General features: G+C 42.0%; 1 protein-coding gene across 4 annotated transcripts; it reads right to left on the bottom strand.

Annotated features, from left to right (window-relative positions):
- Window positions 1–923: 923 nt before the first annotated feature.
- On the bottom strand, window positions 924–24,555 carry ZNF341 (zinc finger protein 341). 4 transcript variants are annotated; one of them, XM_053393935.1, is made up of 16 exons: window positions 24,410–24,555; window positions 18,813–18,923; window positions 15,628–15,815; window positions 14,185–14,334; window positions 13,246–13,479; window positions 11,351–11,546; window positions 10,194–10,278; window positions 9,133–9,323; window positions 7,528–7,721; window positions 6,301–6,509; window positions 5,055–5,151; window positions 4,406–4,538; window positions 3,409–3,520; window positions 2,391–2,461; window positions 2,208–2,273; window positions 1,524–1,628 (listed from the first exon to the last, which is right to left on the bottom strand). In XM_053393935.1, exons 1-15 carry the CDS (start codon window positions 24,438–24,440, stop codon window positions 2,230–2,232), a joined length of 2,046 nt encoding a protein of 681 aa, XP_053249910.1. In that variant the 5' UTR covers window positions 24,441–24,555; the 3' UTR covers window positions 1,524–1,628; window positions 2,208–2,229. The 4 variants fall into 4 exon arrangements, with proteins under 4 accessions (XP_053249909.1, XP_053249913.1, XP_053249910.1 ...); XM_053393934.1 differs by lacking the exon at window positions 2,208–2,273 and having other exon boundaries at window positions 924–1,628; window positions 24,410–24,554; XM_053393937.1 differs by lacking the exons at window positions 1,524–1,628; window positions 2,208–2,273 and adding an exon at window positions 1,743–1,793.
- Window positions 24,556–24,852: the final 297 nt, after the last annotated feature.

Below are 24,852 nucleotides of genomic sequence, written 5' to 3'. Positions count from 1 at the left end.
GTTGTTGTGGGACTAAAATGCAACTCTCAGCACTTTGGAGGATACACTGTAATAAATGATACAAAGTAATAAATGATAACAGCAGCAGAAATAAAACATCATTGTTAAAGATTGTATTTGAAATGCCAGGTGACTCGGGCTCAGGCATGAAGCTTTTCCAAATACAGTACATTTGTTTTTCTGAGGTTCGTGGTCTGAATTTAGATAGCCTGGCTATGGCAAAACTTGAAAAATGTAACATCAGTTCTATGGGTGGGTGAGGATGTTGTTTTAGTGAGGATGTTGTTAATTGATAAAACTGTTTAGTTAAACTTTCCCTGCTCTCGCCTCTGTCTCTCGCTTTCCTTCTCCAATTCTTCATTAGGCATTGTTGATTACACAGAATTGAGCAAGAATTGCTCGTTATTTTTCTCTGCCCTTCTTCACAATGCAGTCACTAGCTGCCTATACACTTGCATTTCGGTATGTATCCTTTTATATGAGGTTGCTGCTCATCATATGCTAATTCTAGTAAGTGTATGAGGGAAAGCTCAAATTTTAACTGAACCATGGTATTTGTGCAGAACTGCGTCCCTTTTCTACATACATCAGAGTCATAGGATGTTTCCGTTGAGAGCATTTATGAATGACATTTCCAAATGGAGAACATAATGGACTTACTCCCAGTACGAAGGATTGTTTGCTTACAGCTGGAAAGACAAATTGTCCAGATACAGGGTATTGCAAATTTCAGAAAATAATTACAAATGGGATGCACTACAATTAAAAATAAATAATCAGGTCTTGTATGTTATTTCAATGTTCTGTATTGTGTTTCTCACTGGATTCAGGAATCATCATAAATTAGGTTAACCAATAAGCATCTTTCAAAGAAAAGCATGCAACCATACCTTTCAGTGCTCCGCATGATTAATTCATCTGGATAAGGGAAGGTACTCTCAGTTTTATCAACAAAATTCTTTATGAATGCTGATCACTGCATCATGGCAGCTGAAACATACACGCACACATACACATTCCATTCATTTCCAATCTCCTGCAGCAGCATATCTCCATCAAACAGCAGAGGAATTATTTCCCCCATTAAGTCACAGTATTACTTAGTTATTCAGTAGCCTGAATGTAAACAGGGACTGCTAGCATGGCGCATGGGCTCTCCGATCCAGGCTGCAACTCGGCCAGAGCAAGGTTGGATGGAATGCCACTGCATTGGGTAGGGTTGCCAAGATCAGAGTCTGTTGCTGACACGGCCGTTGATCTGCCAACCACAATGGACAGGACTGTGTCAGACACAGGAAACTGTTCTTTATTGGGACCACCTTTCTGAGGGTTTCCTCCATCTGTACTGTCTTTCAGTTCTGTCAAGGTCAACTGAGCTGAAACGGGGAGCCCCACTTTCCGCCCACGAGTCCCCCACTTCTTCTGGGATTTTCTGACTGGCAGCTCTTTGTCCTTGGCTGAACTCAGTCTACACTTGTGGTCCTTCATGTACTTTTGGCGTGTAAAGCCTTTGCTACATGTAGGGCAGCGGTATTTATAGTTTCCAGTGTGAGAGCGCTGGTGTTCCACCATGTGAGCTCGCCGGCTGAAGGCCTTGCTGCAGTATTGGCACTTGTGGATCTTCATCCCTAAATCAAGAAGAACACAACTTAGTTGCAAAAGGGCTCATGGACTAGGAACATAAAGAGAGCCCTGCCAGGTCAGAACAAAGGCCTAGCTAGTCCAGGATCCTGTTTCCCATAAAGAGCCTCAGACATATTCTTGAGCTACACTGTCCCCGCCCTTACCTGCAGCTGAGAAACAAAAAAACAAAAAAGAACAAAGAACAAAGGCCTAGCTAGTCCAGGATCCTGTTTCCCATAATGGATAATCAGATTCCAATAACCAGGACAAGAGGATGATGGCACCCTTCCACTGTAGATTCCTAGTAACTGCTATATGGCAGAATGGTACCTCTTATCTTGAAAGTTGTACATAGCCATCATGATTAGTAGGCATTGATAGCCTTATCCTCCATGAAGTTACCTAATCCCTTTCTAAAGCTATACAAGTTAGTGGCTATCACCAAATTCTGTGGAAGCCACTATGCGTTCTGGGAAGTAGTTCTTTATGTCTGTCCTGAATATCCCACCATTCAACTTTATCTATCTACTTTTTATACACCAAGCATAATTTTATACACCCTTTATTTCCGCTGCCTTATTCACCTCTTTTCTAAACTGAAGAGCCTCAGACATATTCTTGAGCTACACTGTTCCCGCCCTTAGCTGCAGCTGAGAAACAAAAAAACAAAAAGATCACTGTGGTTCAATAATTAGGTGAGTGAAGAAAATTAAATGAACCTGTTTATCTGCAGCAGAGGGCAGAGCATGAGCCAGAATTTCATTTACCTGAATGGGAGAGAATATGAGCTTTCAATTTGTCCGGTCTGTTGAACTCTTTATTGCAGCCTGTATGATTTCTGTGAAAAAAAATTAAAACAAATATTTAATCAGATGTTGAATGATACAGATAGGAGTCTCAGATGTAGTTCTGTTTCAGCAGTGTGCAAGTAATGCTGGGTGTTTCTTATGATTTAAAATAGCAGAACAATCATCAGAGCTTTCTGATCTCCTTGTCATGGTACCAAAAGAAGAAGAAGAAAGCCTGCATAACATTGCAGATCAAATTGGCCCGACAACTGAAAAATGCTTTTTGCTGTTTTTGCCTTTTGCATAGCTTTTGGAAAACTGGACTACTGGGGAAAAAAAGCAAGTATTGTGCCAATAAAGAGCTGCAAGTTTATCCTTAATTGAAGAGTTGGAAGGAACCAAAATGACCCATCAGATCTAACCCTCCATCATCCTGCCAATTCATACCAAATATAAAGCAAATACATTAAAGCTGCATTCTGTTAAGATGCCTGTGCAGCCAATGACTCAAGCAAATAAGCCAAACGAGCCACAAAAGGGAGAGGCAAAACCAAGTAAAACCCTTCTTGCTGTAAGCAGAAGTATGGCTTGCATGATAACAAAGTTCATTGAACTGAGTATGGGCCAGGGGGGAGGTTTAACCAAACGTCTGTGTCTAAGCACCTTATGTAAGGTGTGATGATGCCATCCAGAAGTGCCTTTAGAATTGCAAGGGACCACCACTGTCTGCCTAGCTCTTTCATTTCTAAACTGCCTTCCAATGAACAATGAAAAGAGAGAATGTGGTTAATCAGAAGAGGTAACTACTGCACAGAGACAAGATCCCAGAGCCAGTAAAATCAGAAGGCTTTTTTCCCTCCAAAAAGGCTATTCCCTTACTTCAAAAGGCCCTATGTTAGCCTATAAACAGAAACTAGTCAAAGATGAATTACACTTTACATCTATTCGCTGCAAAGCCAATGCCATTATTGGCTGCTGTTGAAAACGTGATACTTACGAGAAGGGGCATTTATATTTCTTGAAAGGCTCATGGATCAGCATATGCCGTTTGAGCTTATCTTTCCTGTTGAAGGCTGAGTCACACACAGAGCATTTAAAAGGCTTTTCACCTGTGTAGGACAGAGACATAAACTCAGCAAGAGAGTTGCAGGCTAAGCTTGGCTTACAGATATTCTAATATCCCTTGCTTTGGCTGAGCTACAGAAAACAGATGCAGCAGAACCAGGATCTTAAGTTCCCAAAGATCTCTCATCTATTTCTCCCCGTTGGCCACAATCCTTGAGAGTCATATGCCTGGATGTTAACTACTAAGAACTGTGTAGGCAGTTGGATGCATTTTAAACAGTTTCAATACTACATCTGGTGTTAACAGAGAAGTCACATTTCTACATAAAACTTGCCTGTTTGTTCATCCAGGTGATCAGTTGCATATACAGTGACCTCCTAACCCATGGGTAGGCAAACTAAGGCCCGGGGGCCAGATCTGGCCCAAACGCCTTCTAAATTCGGCCTGTGGATGGTCTGGGAATCAGCATGTTTTTACATGAGTAGAATGTGCTCTTTTATTTAAAATGCATCTCTGGGTTATTTGTGGGTCCTGCCTGGTGTTTTTACATGAGCAGAATGTGTCCTTTTATTTAAAATGCATCTCTGGGTTATTTGTGGGGCATAGGAATTCGTTGTTCTTTCCCCCCCAAATATAGTCCGGCCCCCCATAAGGTCTGAGGGACAGTGGACCAGCCCCCTGCTGAAAAAGTTTGCTGACCCCAGTCCTAACCAATAGTTGCTGGCTGCAGCTATTCAAACAGCTAAGTGAAATGCAAACAATAAAATAATGACTATAAGGGGAGGGGGCAAGCCTGATCTGAATGACTTTAAAACAATGGGCTTACATTAGGAAGCAGGTTGCTGATCATCACTAGAAATGGTAGCAGCAGACCCCAAAGAATAAATGGGTTCAACATGCAGGAAAGAAGTACTGTGCTATTGCCTACCCGAGTGAATGTGAGCGTGTAGTTTGAGGTAGTGTTCTCGGCGGAAGAATTTTTTGCAGATCTGACATTTGAATTTCCCTCCACCCCCATGTGTAGGTAGATGACGTCGTAAGTACCTCTCACAAGGGAACACCTGGAAAAAGAAGACAACACATGACTAAGAGCACAGCCATCTGGAAGGGCAGCAGCCCTTACTCCTGGGCTAAGGGCACACGTTTTTCTAAATGACGCTCACCATAAAAACGTGCAGTGCAACTCTCATCCGGAGAGAACGATGACTTAACAGATCTCGGAGATGCTCTTTTACTTATAATTGCATGGTCAATTCCTGCAGGTCCAAATATGGGAGGAAGAGTCATAGGACAGAACACACCTTGTTAACCAGGGGCAATGTGGCCCATGCTTAGCTCCTGTGACAGTGCAAATATTGCACAGGTCAACTGGACATTAGCATGCATCCAATATGCAACCTCAACCTTTCAGTAGGCAGTCTTGGATAAATCTATTTTCTCAGCCTAGCAGATCTCACAAAGATAGGGTAGAAAAGAAGTCTGCACAAATAAATAAGAGGTCATAGGGAAAATAGCTAATAAAACCACCAATGGCCCAAAAGAGTAAATTGACTTCGTCGAGGCCATCATCTACCTACCTTCTGACAGTGAGGACAGGGAAAGTTGTGTGTTGCTGTCTGTAAGTGATGTTCCAGGGCTTCTGGAGTAGAATATTTATTTACACACTTGACACACCTGAAGCAGGAGGAAGAAGAAAGAATGCATTGAGTTAGAGGACTAGGGTCCAATTTTAGTATGCATTGATATTTATTATGAATATTATTAAAGAAGAAAATGAGACAATTTATAACCTTGAGTCCCCAGTGTGGTGTAGTGACTAAGAGTGCTTGGCTTAGGCACAGGAGATCTGGGTTAAAATCTCTGCTCAGCCAGACATCAGTCAGTAACTAACTAACTCTCTGCCTAACCTAGTTTACAGAACTGGGAGGTTGATTGCAAGGCTAAAGGAATGGGGAAGGACCATGTGCTTTGTTTTGAAAAGTGCTGGGATTAAAACTGTAATAAACAGATAAATCACTTCCTCCTAATTTTCAGTTCAAAGCTGTCCCCCGCTCCCGCATTGCTTAACTGAGTTAATTTAATCTTTAAAACAATGGAGGCAGGTGGAGTGGATTGGGGGATGGAGAGCTTAAAGAAAACTTGTTCTTGTACCCCCAAGTTGACCATTGACACCAGAGCTCCCAAAAATATCTGAGTAAAGCCTAGTCACCTTTTATAATTATCTGAGAACTTTCAAGACCTGAGGGCCATATTTTATTCTCAAAATGTTCTCTAATCTGTGACTAGTGACAATGACTTAATTCAATGGCCTAAAAATCCTTTATTTCATATGGACAGTGTGCAATTTCTGTTTCTGTAAGTGGTTTTGCTTTGAGAATCTTTTCTAAATCACTTTGAGAGCCTCTTGGGGCAACAAAGTGAGGTGTAAGAATTTTAAATAAACAAAGATGCAACAGTTTGTCAGTACAGAATTAGTACAAGCTTCAAACAACAGAGATTAATAGCTTCTGCTTCTAGTTTTTAGAAAACCAGAGTTTTGCCATTTCGTCTGAATTGCAACAAACTATAGTTTACTTACTCTCAAACCAGAATCCCAAACCACAGTTTCATCTGATATGTTTCATCTACCTACCTAAACACTGCACCAGTGAGATCTACCTACCTAAACTATTCAATCAAAAATAGTCTCTAAGTCATCACTTGACTGCTACATACATGTTAACTGTTTGCCCTGACAATAACAAAATTAAGCTTGAAGTCAAAAGCTATAATTGCTCCCTCCAAACATAGACAGAAAAAGCACTTTCCCAACAACTACCGTACTTGTAAATGGCAATGTCCTTCTTGGGACTGTGTTGAGGGAGCAAGCTGTGGGAATACTGATGGACACCCAGTTCATAGAGGGAGGGGAAGTCCTTGCTGCAAAGGTGGCAACGGTAGCTCAGCTCCTCCTGATGGTTCTTGATGTGCTCCAAGAAGGAATCCAGCTTCTGGAATGTTTGAGCACAACTTTTCACAACACACTTGTAAACCTGCACATTAATGGTGATAGGAGAATGATTAGACCAGTAACCCTGACCGCTTATCCTCATGAAAACAAGCAAACCCTAGTGTACTGTGAGAAATAAAATAATAAATGTAATTAAAGATTATTGTATGCTCCTATAAAGGAGGTTGCCTGCTCCATCTCTGAATGATTTATTATTCTAACCTCTCTTTCCAAGCATGCTATACTGATGGTGGTCAGTGGCTCGTTCAGTTAGAGAGAGCACAGAATGACCTACCCTTAGAGGGAGGCTACAGGCTGTATCTCTGTATGAGTTACTAGTCTCGATTTGCCTCCTTCAAGTCAGGGGACATAGAAAGATGCCTTCTTCCCAGTCAAACCAGACTGATCTAGATTAGCATTGTCTATACTGACTGAGAGTAGTTCTTTGGGGGTTCAGACACGGGTCTTTCCCAGCAATACCTAGAGATGCCAGGGATTGAACCTGAGATCATCTGCATGCAAAGTATGCATGAGGACACATCCAAGACAGTGGCTCAGGCAGACATAAATGAGGTGGACTTTTTTACAGGCAGGTAATTCTTACACTAAAACAAACCTTTTTTGGGGGGGTATCAAAAGGTACCTAAGCTATAAGAAATTTAGTGAGCAATCATTTAGCTTTACTGTGCTTTTCCTACCCAGAAGCTTGGATAGGAATAGAGTGTAATGTCTGCAGGAGGGGTGCAGATCAGTTGTACAAAAAAACATTTCTGTGTGCATAGTGTCTCAGGTTCCATCTCTAGCATCTTTGGCTGAAGCATTTCTGAGCCTTTGCCAGCCAGGCAAGATTTTACTAGACTAGTCTGATCATTGGTCTGACTCAATAAAGAAATCAACATTCTGTGCCAAATTAGCCTGCATTTTGCACAAAGGAAAACTAGGTCCTATCACCTTTGTCCTTTAGGCAAATTTTGTGCATCCATTTCTTACTTCTGTAAGTCAGAGATCGGTAAAGAGTTTAGCAGGGCAGGAGGAAGTCATCCTTTGACTTTGGCACCCACCTGTTCATGTTTGTGTTGGGTCATGTGGGATTTCAACTGGAAATATGTGCAGAATTTGTTGGGGCAGAACTGGCACTGGTAAGAACTGTCTATCAAGACCACTTGCTTAGCTTCCAGTTTGCAAGCCTCATGCTCTTCTGCAGGAGGCATGACCTGTGGCTGTGGGGGGCTGCTTCTGGGAACCGCGTTCAAACCTGGAGAAAATAGCCAAGACAAATATATATTAGAGGTTCAGCTTAGGGAGTTACTAGAGTTGTTGTTGTTATTCTAATTATAAGAACATACAACCAAGGTCAGCCGTGCATTTTCATACAATACCCTATCACTCATCTCAAATCACAGCCAGCCAGCTCTCTCTTCCAAAATGCAAAGCTGGGGGTGAGGGGCAGGTCAGCTTCCCTTCGTTTTCCCTTCCCTGTGCTTTTCACTTAATATGCATTATCATTAAGGAGTGAGATCTCCGCTCTGGGTATTTTAGAGTTTAAATGACAGAGGAACTTGCTGATCAAAGCTCTAGTTCTTGGCAAGGTTAATGTGGGCCTGGACTGTACCGCTTCAAACTGCAGGTGAGAGCTCACATGATTGAATGACCCTCAATACAACAAACCTGATGCCAGGAAGGATTATTAGCTCTGAAATACCCGTTTTCTATGTGACATATAGAAACTGTAGTTTGAAGTGGGTATAGCCTAGATACACATTTATTGCCTCAGTTATAACTAGGTCAAGATCTACCCTTGGTTGGCGAGAGGCCTTAGGCACTGTGGAGAGGAGATAGTACTGTGGGAAGCACCAAATGTCATTCTCTGCCAGCTAGTCAGATTAGGTTCACTGTAATTTGCAGCCAGTATTCATTCTGCACTTTCAGACTTGTTATACCTGTAGCTGATCCCTTCTGTTTTGGTAAACCCATCTATAGCTGGGATGGGAATGCACTTCCCACCCAACTAATTAGCTGACAAGGTGGGAAAGAGATTGGCTAGACAGGCTGACAAATTGCCATCCGATGTCTGGCTCAGGGCAAAGTAACTGGACCATCATGTACAAATGATTTGGAGTTCAAGGCTCAACTAATTCCTTAAGATCAACTATGGCTAGTAGCAGGGATATTTAGGATGTCAGCTATGCAATACATGAAGTCACTGGCTAAACAGGCTCTGTTCCATGGATAGCTCTTACATGAAGCTACTAAATCTTAGGAATAAACCATGTGCTTCGCAAGTACAATATACTGACTAGCATCCCTTCGCTTGCCCCATGTCTGGGGATTCATGATCACTATCTAAACACATCCAAACAAGCTCAGAGACAAAGAACTATGGCTTTGTCTCCTACTGCCAGATCCCACTACTGTACTGGGCAGGGGAGAGATAACATGGATGGAGAATACAAAATAATGGATTGTGACCCAGTTGTAGCTTGCAAACCTGGCCCCTACATTCATGATCCAACAAATTTTGAAGTCGGTAGTACACATAAATCTACTCTCCAATCCTTCCTAGTCCTAGGGACCAAGACAGGTAGAAGCAAGTGGAAGCACAATTATTCAGAGGTTTGGGGAGCAGGTCACCAGTCAACTGGCCATCCCACCAGTAAGTAATGCACCTGCATTCTCCTCATCCTCCTGCTGGTTGGGGTTGAGTGCCATGACTTGCACAGTGACAGAGCTCCGAGAGATGGTACACCCAATTCCTGGTGGCCACACCTTATGCGTCTGCATATGCTTTTTCACGTTGGACTTTTGGGCGAAGGCACGACCACATACGATGCACTGGAATGGCTTCTCCCCTGTGTGACTGAAGGAAAAAAGGAGATTGCATAAGGGAGGGTAAGGCAGAATCTCTCCACACTGCCACACTTTGAGCCACACTGCTCCAGCTCCTTTTCAGCAAAGGTAACAGGTTTGATTTCCAAAATACAGTAAAGAGCTTTTTAAAAACAGTGTCAAAATGAAGTGGAATTCCTGCCACTAAGAAGTCTATCCAGGGAAGCAGGAAGTGGTACTGGGACGCAGGAACTACTAAATGGCTACTGGCAAGAGGAGCAGAAACTTTGGCTTGGAAGCACAAAGCAAAAACTGGAAAATTCTTATTATTGTTTAGTCGCTTTGTTCATAAAAATGACTCAACGCACTTACAGACGCAATAAAAAATAAAGGACAGTCCAGCAGATCCTGCTCTGCCAAATACGTAAAAACCCTTCAAACCAAGGATGAAAAGCCCAAGTAAAATGGAGCATGTGGACAGACTGTTTCTAAATGTTGGGATGCAAAACGGGAGGTGAATGTGACAGCCTAGAAGCTATTGTTCCCAGCAGGATCACTTACGACCAGTCAGGAGAGTGACTGGCAGGCCCAATTTGGCAGGATGGCAACAGGCTGTGGTATAGCCCTGCAAGACCTGGTGGCTTTATCAGCTGAGAGCTGTGGCTGAATTTAGGTTTCACAAACTACACACATTTACCCACTCAGGCCATTCTGAGGCCAATGTTGAACTTTTTGGGGACCACACTGACCTAGCAGCAAGATAGTATTGATTTTCAAAGTCTTATCCAGCATGGAAGAATGGCTCAAATGGAAGTGACCTGTTGCTCAGAGTGTCCAGCCAATCCCTCATCCTATCCAATTAGCCATAATCTGTATGCCTCCTTTGGAATGCCAACGTTACCTCCTGATATGCTGCTGCAGGTCAAAGTTCTTGGTGAACGCCTTATCGCAGTATGTGCACTTCAGTTTTGGTGACTTGGGTTTCCCTGAAATAAAACGGTAGGAAATAATCATGAGCTCAAATTGGGGATGCCACTGTCATGGATTCTTACTCCCTCGCTCTCCATTGTGCTAGAACTGTATTTGGGGGCAATGTCTAACATTGGGATGAAAGCGAAGCATGAATCTTAGGTTCAAGTGATGGAAGCATGGAAACGATTATGGTGGCCAATAATCTCAGCTAAGAAGTAGGCTCCTTAGTGGGCAAAATAAGCTACTTAGGCCCAGTAATCACGTTGCCCCTTGTGCTTATGGAGCAGCTTCAACACTTCAAACTCTGCATTACTAGGGTGAGAAACCTCAAACCAGGCATAAGTACTTTGGATTTTCCCCATATCAGTGCTAATAATCTGGAAGCTGGGATAACACTGGCATGGGCTCCTCCTGTGTAGTCGGGGCTTCTCACATCATCTGGTGGCACAGGAAGGAACAGCACCGCAGCAACTCCTCTACCACCAGAGTAACAAAAATGACAAGCTTTAATGGACTATAAGAAACATCATAATTTCCTGAAAATACTGATGAGAAAAACAGACATTCTGATTTTCTGTAGTGGGACATACCAGCACTTGCTTAGGCAACGGCTCTGAGTTCCCACTGTGTAAATCTGCAAAATCCCACCCACCACCTACCCCCGCAGGATATGGAATAGTGACAGCAGTCAATCCACAAGCAGACTGCAAGCTAATTCCAGTGAGGAAGGGCTTTCTGTGTAGGAATTCCGCAATGTGTGAAGCACACCTGAAAAAACACTTAGCTGCAAAAACACTCATAACAGTCCATTAAGCCCACACAAGTATTTTAATTCATTTGTCTGCATCATCTAAAATATTGATTTGTATCTTCTATCCCCCTGCACTGTGGAGATATGAACAAGTTCCCAACATGGGAAAACCTTAGAGGTAAAAACATGAAAATTCTATTTCAAATGTTATGTAGAGAAGTGTGGAAAGGGAAGCGTGAGGCATTTAATATCCATTTACAAATAGACAGATGCTCAGATTCTGATGCCCACCAGTGGAAAAGGTTACAGCAAGCACTGGTGGCAAGAAGCCTTACCTTCTAGCAGGCTGCTGTCTGTCTTAAGACGACGGTTCTTGGCAGCTGAAGCTGGATCAAAATTGGTTACATTTCCTCCGCAGGCATTGTTCAAGGGGGCAACGGTGTTGGGGCTTTTAGACTTAAAACCTTGCTTCCCTGGACTGTATACTGGAGGGGAGGGGTACACTGGGGTTTCCACACATTGATTGGGCACCTAAAATGGAAATTATTGAGGAAAACATGCTGAAAATGTAGTGACAACATTGACAACTCTGCAAAGATGTTTCCACTTCTAAACATTTAATATTCTGCTGAACACGCTAGATCCAGCCTGGTGTAGTGGTTGGGTGTTAGACTAGGATCTGGGAAACCAGGGTTCAAATCCTCACTCAACAATGAAACTTATAGGTGACCTTGGTTCCGTCACCATCTCTCAGAGTGACCTACCTCACAGGGCTAAAATGGGGTAAAATGAGAAAGGGAAGAACTGTGTATGCTACTTTCAGCTTCTTGGGGGAAAGGTGGGATATAAATGTAACAATAAATAAAAATAAATGAAGTGTGGTCTAATTTCAAACATGTGGTTATCATCCTAAATGCAGTGTGGAAAGAAGTGAGTTGTCTTAGCTTCTGCTCACGGTCCTCTCAAAGGGCTGAGAAGTCAAAAGCAAGGCACAAGTGGAATTATTTAGTGAAGGTCTTATGAATTATGACTTAACATTTAGGTGTATCAAATTACCATACTCCACCCTGCTTTACAGCTCTGTAGTGCAATAGATATTTACGTTTTCTCATGTGAAATGAAACTGAACAGATTCCAGAGAAATGCCAAGTATCCAGAGCAACTTCAGACACTCTTGAACCAGAGCTGAGTCAAAACATTTAACCATTTTGACTTCATGATTGCCTTATAGAACTTGAAGTCACTTTTTAGACCTTGAATGCAGAAGACAGTGGGACTTTCTTTCTCAGACAAACTGAGAGCTCTTTGAATCAAAAGGTGGGATATAAATCATATAAAGATCTATGATTAAGATTAGAGAATACATCAAATTTATTTTACATATGCAAAGTAAAACCAGGGTTATGGTATCAGATGCATAAGTAATTTAGTGCAATGGGGTGACAGTGCTTTCTAAAGAGCCAGTCCTCTTCACTGTGGCCCCTGCTTTATCTGAGGGTATGAACTCACCAAAAACAAAATTAGGCAAAGAGTCTTGCCACTTTCTTTTTTTCTGTGTAGCATCTGATTATGGTTTCTATGTAGCATCTGATTATGCTTTTTCTATCTGCAAGATTTTCATTTTACTCCCAAATCAACAGTTACGTCAAAAATAAATGTTTTGAAAAGAGCTTCAGCAGTGTGTGCTCTTCAAAGATGCAATTCCGTCTTGGACTATTGTCTTAATACTCAGGCTAGGTTACTTACTAGGCTTTCCTGGCTTTGTCCTGTTACTTCATGAACTCCTAGTAGCTTTCTAAACAAACCCTCTGCCTCCTGGTTTAGCGTTGACATTCTTCTACTTGTTGACAACTATATGATGTTCCCTTTTAATCACACTGGGCCAGCGACACATGTTTCATTCTAGCGACCTCTCCACATCCATCGATTTCTGTTGCCCGTAAATCGTTTTCCTTGCTCCCTCAACTCCCTGCAGCTGGCTGACATCTTTCTGATCACTATTTTGCTCACAGAGAAAATAATCACTGATTAGAAGACAAGCTTGTTCATCTTGCTGCACCTCTAATTTCTTTGATAAATAGTATTTTGAGGCTAAGTGAATCAGAGTCTTTTTATCACAGTCTTCTTGTAGCCAGAGGCCATGCGCCCTTCAGGGGGGAAAGGCAGTAAGCAACACTTGGAACCATACTGCACTATGTGGGTCAAAAAAAAAAAAAAAAAAAAGCTTTACCTCCATAGGTGGGTAGGGTTGCATTCCCAGATTCTGTATCTCTACTGTGCTATTCCCAGCCATGGGGGTTGATGCACTGTACACTTCCACCACTCCATTGCTGCCTGAGTTGGCCTGACCTGGTGCTCCAAGAGACTGAGGTGCGGGAGGAGGAGGCTGAGGTGGCGGTGGGGGTGGAGGAGGAGGCGGTGGTTGAGAAAGGTAGCCAGCTCCAGTATGCATATTCAGGCTGCTCTAAAAAGATAGGATGAGAAATTAGCAAGCTTTGGAAGAGAGCATCAGATTTCCCAGACTCAATGACTCCCATTCATAAACGAAGATCACTTTTGTGGGTAAAACTACCTATAGCACTCTTTCCACATTGAGTATGGTTGACATGTGATGGAAAAAAATGTTATCTGTGTTGGTATCTGCAAAGAGCCTGTTGCAATTGTAACATCAGAGTTAAAATGTTGTAATAAATTTGGATTTCCTTCTTCGTGCCTTAAATGTTGTGCTTGGTAATGTGGGCTCTGACACACAAAAGCTTGTACTGTCTCTATTCTCCAGCTTTATTTTATTTTATTTCTTAAACGGAATCACTAGAATCACACATACTTGTGCTATTTGCACACCATGGATTTCTACAATCATTATTTCCCATGCTTTTTACAATGCTTCATCATATTCTACTTGCCTTTTTTACCACTGACATACACGAAGTTTACTATGCAATGGCAATAACATATCTTACCTGCTTCAACAGTTACCACTAATTTAGTACTCCACGCTATGTAGATTTTGCCGTCGGTGCAGAGATGTTCTGATAAGGATGAGTCTGAAGCCAAAATCTTACTTTTTGTGTGTCATTATCCCCACAAAATTATCTCTAACCTCTTAGATACTTTAATTTGCTAGAGCATGTATGCATCTTAAAGGACATAAAAACATTCTGCTTACCTGCACAGAGGGTTGTACTGTGGACATTGGTTGGTCCAGGGTTGTAAAAGCAGACATAGCTGACATCAAGACCTCATCACTCACTAAGATATTCCCCTGGACTAATGTCTGGATCAATGGAGAGGGTGGGACGGTAATATAGGTAGAGATCTGTTAGGAGGAAGAGATTCTTTAAAATCCTTTATGTTGGATCTCAGCTCAAAAAGAATAGCTTAGTTCTTGTGAACTGCATTAAAACAGGCTAGGAAAAAATCCATTAATCAATGCAATCTTTCTCTCTCTGCTAGAAAGAGTGTAAGAAGAATGGTCTAAAAACCTTGTCATGGAAAGCAACACTTGACATTTATACTACAATATGAGCATGCAAAGCACTTCACAAACATTGTATCATTAAACTCTTGCGACACCTCTGTCTCATAATGTGGATATTTTACTGTATTCAGATTATATGGCTCTACTGTGACATTCATACTCTGACTTGAAATGTCTCCAGGAGAAATTTAACAGAGAACAGACAAATTTAATTAATCCAAGCCCAAAGCCGTGATATTTGTAGTCAAACCAAAGTGATATGTCTGGATCCTCAATAGGCAACAGCTCATCTAGAACCCAAGTTTCCCTTCTCTGGGGTTGTTTTTGTTTGTCTGTTGGCTTTTTTTTCTTTTTTCGAGAGAGAAAGAAATGGAATAATCATCTGCTTGCAGTTAAATTAAAAGGCTTAATATATATATATATATATATTTAATTTTGCAAGAACTTAAGTTGTGCATTCTATCAAGTCCACATTTCAAGGAATATACAGAGAAGGTGCTGCCACAAAACACAAACAGGGAAGATATCTGGGGCTTACTCAAGTAGAGACAATTGGATAAAATACTGGAAGAAAGAGAGTTAAAACTAACTACAATGAATTCATAAATTCATTTTAAAACTTTCATGTAGGGATAGAATGCAGGTGTTTGATATTAATGCATTTCTATTGAGATCTGGAAGCTTGTCTCAAATTCACAAGATCACAGAAGCAGATGGAAAATTCTTCAAAGGTCATCTAGTCCAAGTCCACTGCTGATGCAGTTATTATCTGCCTCTACTACAACATCCAAGGTGTGTTTCACCGTTTGAGGTGCAATAGGAAGTGCCACCCTGCCCTGCTGCCTCTGCCATAAGTGATTTCAGCTGAGATCTCAAGCCATTTTGGGGACGCTCCATCTGAGGCAGTGGCCTCACCTTCCCTAATGGCTGGGCCAGCCTTGATCCAAGGTAGGATACAAAAGTTTATGCCATTGCTACATAACTGGAAGTCAGAAATCCTTGCAAATCTCCCAGCTGTTCCAAATATACTTTGTACCCTCATCTCTTCTGGACTGCTAGTGCTGGTTTAGGGTTTTATCATGCAGTTCACTGTTAATGGCACAGAGATCTCAGAGAGTTCAACATCTATACCTGACGATTTGTGGTCTGAGCCTGCTGCACTGAGGTAATGGATGGTGTGTAGACGCTGTTAGTAGCCAGTGAAACTGTAGCCAACGAGGGTGTACTGCCTTGACACTGCTCCCTTTTGTGGGTCATGAATGCAGGCAGTGAGTTGAATTGCTTCTTACATTTCCCACAAAGAAACACATCTTCATCATCTGCAGTCAAAAAGAGAGAGAAGTTATTGATCCAACTCCAGAGTCCTTTTCAATTGCTGCACTCAAATAATAAAACAGAGTTTCAACAAGAGGAAGTAAATTTGCCTTTTAGGCCAGAACAGAAGCTCTTAGTCAGAGGCAAGTGAATTGTCAAAGAGTGGGATTTCTCTTCATGGTTAGCTTTCTAAAAGCAGTTTCTACCTCAAGAAAAGTCACCTGTTTATACAGCAAATCACATTTTTCTGCCTATACAAATGAAAGAGCTGCATATCGTCAAATACTAGGAAATATTGAGTGGACAAGCACTTGGAAAGCAGGGTTGGCATGCCCACTGCACGTTTGGAAACAACCATTCCCATTTACACTTTGTGCACAGGAAGCAAAACACAAATGCTACATAATACACATTTGATTGCACCCCACTGTATAAGTCCAACACAATCATCAAATTTGCGGATGATACAACGGTGGTGGGGCTCATTAGTGAGAACAATGAGACTGCTTATAGGAAAGAAGTACAGGGGTTAATTCAATGGTGTAAAGAAAACAATCTTATGCTTAACACCAAAAAAACCAAAGAACTCATAATTGACTTTAGGAGAAAGAAAAGTGTATTTTTACCATTGCACATAAATGGCGAGGAGGTGGAGAGGGTTGGTAGTTTTAAATACCTGGGCATTTATATCTCTGAGGACCTCTCATGGACTGCAAATATTAATATGGTTGTGAGGAAGGTGCAGGGGAGGTTGTATTTCCTGAGAATGCTCAGGGGACTGAATCTATCTCAGCACCTACTTCTGTCCTATTATCACAGTACCATTGAGAGTGTCTTAACCTATAGTGTATTATCGTGGTATGGGAGCAGCTCTGAAACGGATAAAAAAGCTTTACAGAGAATAATTAAAATTGCCCAGAATGTTATTGGGCTCCAACTACCAACCCTGGATGAGATCTTCACGTCTCGCACTTTGAAGAAGTCACACAATATCCTGAGAGATCCCACCCATCCTGCTCACAACTTCTTTGAACTGTTGCCTTCGGGCAGAAGATATAGGACAATGAAAACACGAACCACACGCCTTCTGAATAGTTTCTATCCAAGAGCTCTGATTGCACTAAATAATGATCTTAGGGCCAGTTGCAAGAAATAGCAAGCAGGAAGTAGGAAGGAATGAGATAGGTTTTAGGTTATGTTATGCCTTTAAATAGGTTATGTTATATTCTGGATTATGTTATGTTTTATAGATTATGTCTGAATAGGATGAGAATGTTGGAGATACGTGCAAATGTGTATGTGAACCCGGTCTTTGGGTGGGTGTTTGATTTTCGTTGTTGTGTATACTGTGTATATATGGACAATGACAATAAATTTATCTTTATCTTTATAAAGTGCCACCTGAGGCAGGTGAGCTTCCCAATTGTGCTATTACTCTGATGTAAGAGATGAAACGACGAAAGCACAGGAAAATGCTCAAAATGGCACTGTAAAGTTTATTCATATATAAATTGTTAATCAAATATTGCTGATTGCTTGCTGTGTAGCACTTGCTGATGTAAGTTTACTTGTTTTGTTACTGTTTCAATTTTTTTAAAAAGCCTCTAAGCCTTGATGCAATATCATACAAGAGCAGTAGGAAAGCCAGATCTCACGTTTCTAAATCTAATCTAATCTATTTTAATACTATTCTAATTCTAAATTCCACCTTTATAAATTATGATGGAGCTGCAATGCAGATTTACTTGGAAGCAAGAGCCAATGATGTTTAGGACCAAATTGTACATCACCAATCTAGAGTGAGAGGAAGAAAGCAAATCAAATTCTATCACCATTTGTAGGAGAAATTTAAAACAAACAAACAAACCCTAATATATTCCAAGGGCATCTAGCACCACAGCCAACCCAATAAACAGCAATATGCAAATCCAGACTTCATATCACACCCTGCAGGTAAATCTCTGTAGTCCTGGCAATTGCAGGATTCGGTCAATGGGAGGAAACCACAGAGGGAGAGAAGGGAAACAGGGCTAGTCCATCAGCTCTGCTGATAGACCTTAGTTTATCTTCTCCCTCAACAATCACCTAGCAATGGCTGCATCATGCTGAACTGTTTCCATCCCAGCTGGTCATCTTAACATCAGTAACTTTAAAAATTGGTGCCTAAGTTTGCTTTTCCCCTCCTCCTCCTTTTCCATCTCCCTTTCCTTTGGTGGTATGTCTTTTTCATTAAGGCACTATAAGAGCCCTTTTCATTGAAGTGAGGAGTAAAAATGCTTTAAATAAACAAACAAACAAAAAATGCACGCCAGTCTAAACAACAACCCTGCATCCCATATGCAAAAATGGCCAGATAAAATTAATATCCTGGAAATGCCTGCTGAAATAAAAATGCCTTCACAGCACCACAAAATCCATGCAAATGTTGGCATTGAGCTATCCAGAACAATTTAAAACTAACAACTTAAAACCAGCAGCTTTGTGTAGAGACAATGCACATACTTTTGTAAACCAAAAACATGTTTAATACTTTTTTTAGAAAAACAACAACAGCTATATAAAACATTAAAAAGTACAGCATCTTAATTAAATGCAGCACAGAATTAATGGGTTTACAAAATCCATTTAAAAGTCAGCACGGAATGGAACAAGCATATGTACCCTAGGAGGGAGTTCCACAGATATGGGGCTCCCACCCAAAAGTGCCAGACTAGCACATAGGGTGGCCAATCAAAACTGGGAGCATTACAGGCGCTCCCCACCCCCATGCCAGGGTTCATAGTAACAAAATCAAGCCCCAAGAGCCTGCAGTTTGCAATTTTCCATGCTGGCTAGGGAGCAAGGGAAGTCAGCAAAGAAGCTGGGGCTGAGGAGGAGATGCCCTTCTGCATGGGCACTGTCCAAGGCCAGAGATTCTTCATCCTTGCAATAAACCAAAAGTGGGGGATGGGACCTCTGATTCTTTTCTTTCCATCTCATTTGGTATGCAGAGAAGGGCTCACCCATGGACTGGATGGTGGTGGATGTGTTGACGGTTTGTCCTGATGGATCTGTTACTGCTCCCTGGCCATCTAGCAAAGACTGAACAGCCAGAACCGTCTGATTATCCATACCTGGAGAAACAGAAATGGTGGTTAGAGGGACTTCAGAAACACTGGATTTGAATTATTTTAACTATCAAGCATATCATGCATTCTGCTGCAGGACCCCCATGTCCCAACCAGATTATAATATAACCTATTTCCTTCTCCTCTACTTTTTTTTAACCTTTTGATTTACAGCCACCTATGATATCAATAAGGACATGGGTAGCGCAGTGGTCTAAACCACTGAGCCTCATGGGCTTGCCGATCAGGTGGTCAGCGGTTCGAATCCCCGCCACAGGGTGAGCTCCTGTTGCTCGGTCCCAGCTCCTGCCAACCTAACAGTTCAAAAGCATGCCAAAAAGTGCAAGTAGATAAATAGGTACCGCTCCAGTGGGAGGGTAAACGATGTTTCTGTGCGCTGCTCTGGTTTCGGTGTTCCGTTGCACCAGAAGTGACTTAGTCATGCTGGCCACATGACCCGGAAAAATTGTCTGCGGACAAATGCCGGCTCCCTCAGCCTGTAAAGCGAGATGAGCGCCACAACCCCAGAGTCGTCTGTGACTGGACTTAACTGTCAGGGGTCCTTTACCTTTACCTTTTATGATATCAATACCCCACAATTTTTAAAACCTAACATGTTTTATTACTCTATTAAAGCAACAAGATTGACAATATTGCTAAGGCTTTCTTTCTAAGATTCTACCAGTAAAAGCAGAATGATTATTTCTAGTACACAAGTGTAGGAATAAGTGGGTTAAAAGGCTCATCACTAAAAAGTACTAAAACAGGTGGGGAACTGGAGCAAGCCTGCTCACTTGACAATCATCTGAAAACACCATACACAGTGCTTTGAAGCCTCAACAATCCGCTGATCGTCAGTGCATGAAAAAAAGCCTGGTGTGGCACTTGACATCCCAACAATGTTGATTATCAGGGCTACAAAATACCACAATCTGCTCTATGTAGCCACTAATCAGCTGCTTGTCACGGCTTCAACAACCTGTGCATGGCTATATACAAGACCCAGTGATTGGCTGATTGTTGGGACTTCAAAGCACTGTATATGGGTATTTGCAAGTGCCATTGATCAGCTGTGTTTGCATCCCCCTTTTTAGCCCAGCTGCATCTTTATGACATCAGGTGTCAATCTCACGGGGGGTGGGGGTGGGGGAGGGGTGTTACCAAAAAGAAATGTTAGAAATGCATCATCTATACCCTTGCACACATTTAGATTGCAAAGCTAAACACACTTACTACCATAGGTAGTGAGCCACACTTCTAAAGAAATACACATATCAATCAAGGCCAGCTAAGTTTTCTGCAGGTTCATGGGAAGTATTTTACTGAATCTGAAACACGGATTAAATCTAGCAAATAAACTGTACTGGAGAAACTTCCAAAAAATCACCATAACATATATGTTATGGTCAACAACTACACTATTATATTTGAAAGGGAAGGATGAATTTTAGGGCTAACTAAACCAATGCAGATTCTGTGTCCAGACAGGATAGGACACTGCACAGAGAAGGAAGTGATCACTGTTTTTAAATGGTTACCTTGGCCCTCTTCCATGCTTATGAAGCTATGCAGTCACAATGCAAGATTAAAAGGGGTTCTGATATAATTGGGAGTTTCCTGTGAAGAGGGCTTGTTAAACCACTTTGAGAGTTGCAGTTTGTGATAGGAACAGGCTCCCAGGATTGGGAAGCCAGGACTGTTTAAAATGGTATCATAGTGCTTTAAATGTTTTGTGTGGCCTTAGAATTAAATTCAATGTCATACTCATAGTAGGCCCACTCAAATCAACAGAGTAAGGCAAGTCCAGTCACTTCAGTGGGTCTACTCTGAGTATGCCTAAGTTCACCCTTACCCCTGGTAGTTTCAGTGAGTTTCAAGCATCCTTATTTCCCATTTCTATACAAGCCGTTGAGTTCCATGATATCTTTCTTCCTGATAAATATATTTGTGATTGCAGCTTTCATATTCTCCAAAACAGGAACCCTCTGGATTTAATTTTTGTGTTGTAAATATTACCACAGTTTTTCTTGCTGTCTTGTCTCTCTGGCTTGCTTAAAAATGGCATTCACAAAATAAAGAGACAGAACCAGCAGAATGCATTAAAAGGTATACATCATCTAGATTCTGGACAAAGAACTACTTATTTTATTTGATGTCCACTTAAGACCTTACAGTTCTTTTTTCCATCAATAGAGGAAGTAATTCTATGATCCTGACTTGTATATTCCTCTGTATCTAGTCACAACACCCCTGTGAGGTTGCTGAAATGAAGGAAGCTAATCAGGAATGAACTTTTGTGTGAGAAGATGGAGTTCTGGTACTGAAATTAGATTCCTAAGATCAAAACATTTTCAGAGGCAACCTGTCTTTTCATTCTAACTGTATGTCCTTCACATATGATTCCAGTTCACAGATTTGGGGTTCTAGTTGAACACTAAGTAGACCCAACATGCCTGAAATCTGCCCAACCTGCTCTAAAACATCAGTACCACATAACAGCATCGCATGATCACTTAAGACAATCTGTGATAGCTTTTTAGCCCTTGTTGCTCTATTTATGAACATGTGTGATGGCAAATTGAGAACGTAATTATGCCACAGCACAGAAAAATTGAATGTTTTCACCTCTCATTATACTTGAACTCAGGGTCATCCAATTAAATTGATCAGGAAGAGATTTTGGGCAGAAAAGCACTGATTTGCACAGTGCACAATTAATTTATAGAAATCAATGCCACAAGATGTGATGGCTACTTGTTCAGGAGGCTTAGAATTAGACAAATCCATTGAGAATAATGGCTACAAATCATGATCCTATATGCACTCTTCAGGTTCAGTGGCAGTTGCTGGGGGGCGGGGGGAGAGTAGTTAGAATTATTCCTTCAGGTCTTGGATAGCCAACTGTCAAACCCCTAGGTGGCTGTCACCAATGGAGGCAAAGGAAGTCAAAAAACTTAATATGGAATCTAAATGGCCAAAATATTGGGAAATTATAGAACAAGAAGGAGGAAAGGTAAAATTACAGAGCTATGAGAAACTGAAGTCTAAAGTAAGAGATTGGCTTCATTATTATCAGATAAATGAAGTATTTAAACAGGACAGGAAAATTGGCTTTCAGGTGGAAAAGTCAAAGTTAGAAACAGAATTGTTAGAACCCAATACCAAGAATTTGTCTAGAATGTACAACTTGCTGCTGAAATGGAATACACAGGATGAAACGGTTAAATCAGCTATGATTAAATGGGCACAGGACATTGGTAATGACATTATGTTTGCTGACTGGGAACAGTTATGGACCACCGGTATAAAATTTACGGCATGTAATGCCTTAAGAGAGAATATTATGAAAATGATTTATAGGTGGTACATGACCCCAGTCAAGCTTGCAAAAATTTACCATCTGCCCAATAATAAATGTTGGAAATGTAATGAAACTGAAGGTACTTTCTATCACCTTTGGTGGACGTGCCCAAGGATTAAGGCCTTCTGGGAAACGATATATAATGAAATTAAGAAGGTGCTTAAGTGTACCTTTCATAAAAAACCAGAGGCTTTTCTCCTGGGCATAGTGGGCCAATTGGTGTCAAAGAAAGATAGGACGTTCTTTACGTATGCTACAACAGCAGCAAGAGTGTTACTAGCAAAGTATTGGAAGACACAAGAACTACCCACACTGGAAGAGTGGCAGACGAAGGTGATTGACTACATGGGACTAGCAGAGATGACGAGCAGAATCCGCGACCAAGGGAAAGAGACGGTGGAGGAAGATTGGAAGAAATTTAAACTTTATCTTAAAAATTCTTGTAAAATCATTGAGTGTTAAAATGTCATGGGTAAAGCATAGCAGATTTGCAGCGATAAAGGATTGGATATGAGGAAAGAAAAGGGTTAAAGAAAGGAATTAATAAGTAACTAAGACCAGGGGTTGCTGAAAAAATTTAAAATAAGGATGCAGAAAAGGGAGGCATGGGGAAGTCGTTGAAATTGGGTATATGAAAAATTTTATGAAATTATACATGTTTATATGTTTGTTTGTTAGTGTTTGTTGTTTGTATTGTCTTATATTATATGTTAAAAAACCAATAAAAATTTTATTAAAAAAAATGGATAGCCAGCTGTCATGGACACTTTGCAGAGGGTTGGGCTAGATGTCCTCAGGGTCCCTTCCAACTCTACAATTCTATGCAGTGTTTGAAACTCCCATTGTTCTAGGCATATTTTGCGACGGGGAATTTCATTAGCATGGGAGCAGTACTGCACCTAAGATTTCAGATGAAAACTGCAGAGTGGAAGGAAAGGTAGACCCTTTTTCTGCCTCCCCACTTCCAGCTACTATCTGAAAACTGGAGAAGAGACCCTCTTAATAATATTAGGGGTGTGGGCAAGGGAAGCACTAGACCATGTGAAAAATGAACATAATATTTTAGCTGCAGTTCATTCATTTTCAGCTTTGTATTCTTGTTATAAAAAAGTGAAGCTAGACATTCCGTTGTTGCGCTTAAATGGCTTAAGGTGCCATTTAGCCCCTTGCTTTCATATCTCTGTTTCCAACACTAATTCTATGATTCTCTGTGAGATTTCCTGAAACATCTGACCATGGTAGAAAACCAGGGTGCTGGGCGAGTCGGATGGTGTATCTGATCCAGCATGTTCTTAAAGAAGACATTTTGGCCAAGATGAAGGTATGTGAATTAAGACACTGGGAACATAAAAAACTAATTTTAAGCACTATTTGTGTAAGAACAAGCCCTAATTTACAACTGATTAACAAGCAGCCATCCACTCTGCGGGGCAACCTATCCAAAAGCGCAATACGCTCAACCAAGTTTTAAAGTCGCAGATGTTGAAGGAATTCAACGTCTCTGGGAATGGTGGCTGTCATGTCCCCCAAATCACAATAAGCTCTGCATCCTGGAAGCAAGGGAGAAACCCTTAAAACGGGGTTTCCCAAACTTGGGTCTCCAGCTGTTTTTGGACTACAATCCCCATAATTTGTGACCACTAGTCCTGCCAGCTAGGGATGATGGAAGTTGTAGTCCAGCTTGGAAAAGCCTCCTTTGGAAGGAAGGGGAAACTGAGGTATCGTTAAGGGGTGTAGGAAAGTCTTTTTCCTTAGATCCTGCAGTACAAAATCCCACCCAGAAGGACACCCGTCGCCTCCCTGCGCCCCCCGAGCCCGGCAGCAGCGGGCAGAGCCGCGCCCGCAGGCTGGCAGCGTTTGCTGCAACTGCTGCTCCTCCGCGGGAAAGAGGCGCAGCGGGGCCGCCTGAGCGGCTGTTCCGTGAACCCTCCCTCGGCCCCCGCGCTGCCCGGGGGCGGCCCCGCGTCGCCGTCCTCTCAGCCCCTGCCCCGTCCGCAGCGGCGGGAGGGGAGGCGCCCGGCGTGGAACAGCCGCGTCTGTCCTTGCGGCGCCTCCCCAACCAGCGCTAGGCCTCAGCCCGCCCGACTACACGCACACGCACACACACACCCCGATATCGAGATGTAGATACCTTCCAGCGCCTCGAATATCGCCTGCGCCATCTTGGAGCCGAGGCAGAGCAGCCTAAACGGGCATTATGGGAAGGAAAAGGGAGGCTCGCTTTGCCGCCAGGGGGAGCAAGAGGGGGCGGGGAGGGGAGGCCGGCTGAGGGAAGAGCCGCTCCGCCAGTGCTGAGGGCGCTGCTTTAGGGAAGCGGGTGGGGGGCAACGTCCAAGCGCGGGGGGGGGGGGGCAGGGAGCTGCGCCTCCGTGATGTAAATAAATGGAAATACTTAACTCAAAGTAGCTTATTTGCTCCTTTTACTACAGCAATAACTAAAAGTAGAAGGATTTCGATAGATTTTTCTGAGTCAACAGAAAGTAATTCGAAACAACTCTGTTTTTTAATTGTTTTCTTGGGCTACAGAAGTACACGCATTGCCTCTATTTTCAGGTCCTTTCAGTCCTTTCTACA

The sequence above is a fragment of the Podarcis raffonei genome, chromosome 6 (assembly GCF_027172205.1).
Source record: "Podarcis raffonei isolate rPodRaf1 chromosome 6, rPodRaf1.pri, whole genome shotgun sequence".
Classification (NCBI taxonomy): domain Eukaryota; kingdom Metazoa; phylum Chordata; class Lepidosauria; order Squamata; family Lacertidae; genus Podarcis; species Podarcis raffonei.
The sequence above is the reverse complement of the archived record's forward strand: the minus strand, read 5'-3'. Positions and strand labels throughout refer to the sequence as shown.

Excerpts from the sequence above, each read along its gene's own strand:
- ZNF341 (XM_053393934.1), bottom strand. The coding sequence starts at position 24,440 with ATGGCGCAGGCGATATTCGAGGCGCTGGAAG. Across the intron at positions 9,324-10,193 it reads CTGCAGCAGCATATCAGGAG|TCACACAGGGGAGAAGCCAT; the intron begins GTAACGTTGGCA and ends TTTTTCCTTCAG. Across the intron at positions 4,539-5,054 it reads CCTGTCCTCACTGTCAGAAG|GTGTTCCCTTGTGAGAGGTA; the intron begins GTAGGTAGATGA and ends TTCTTTTTCCAG.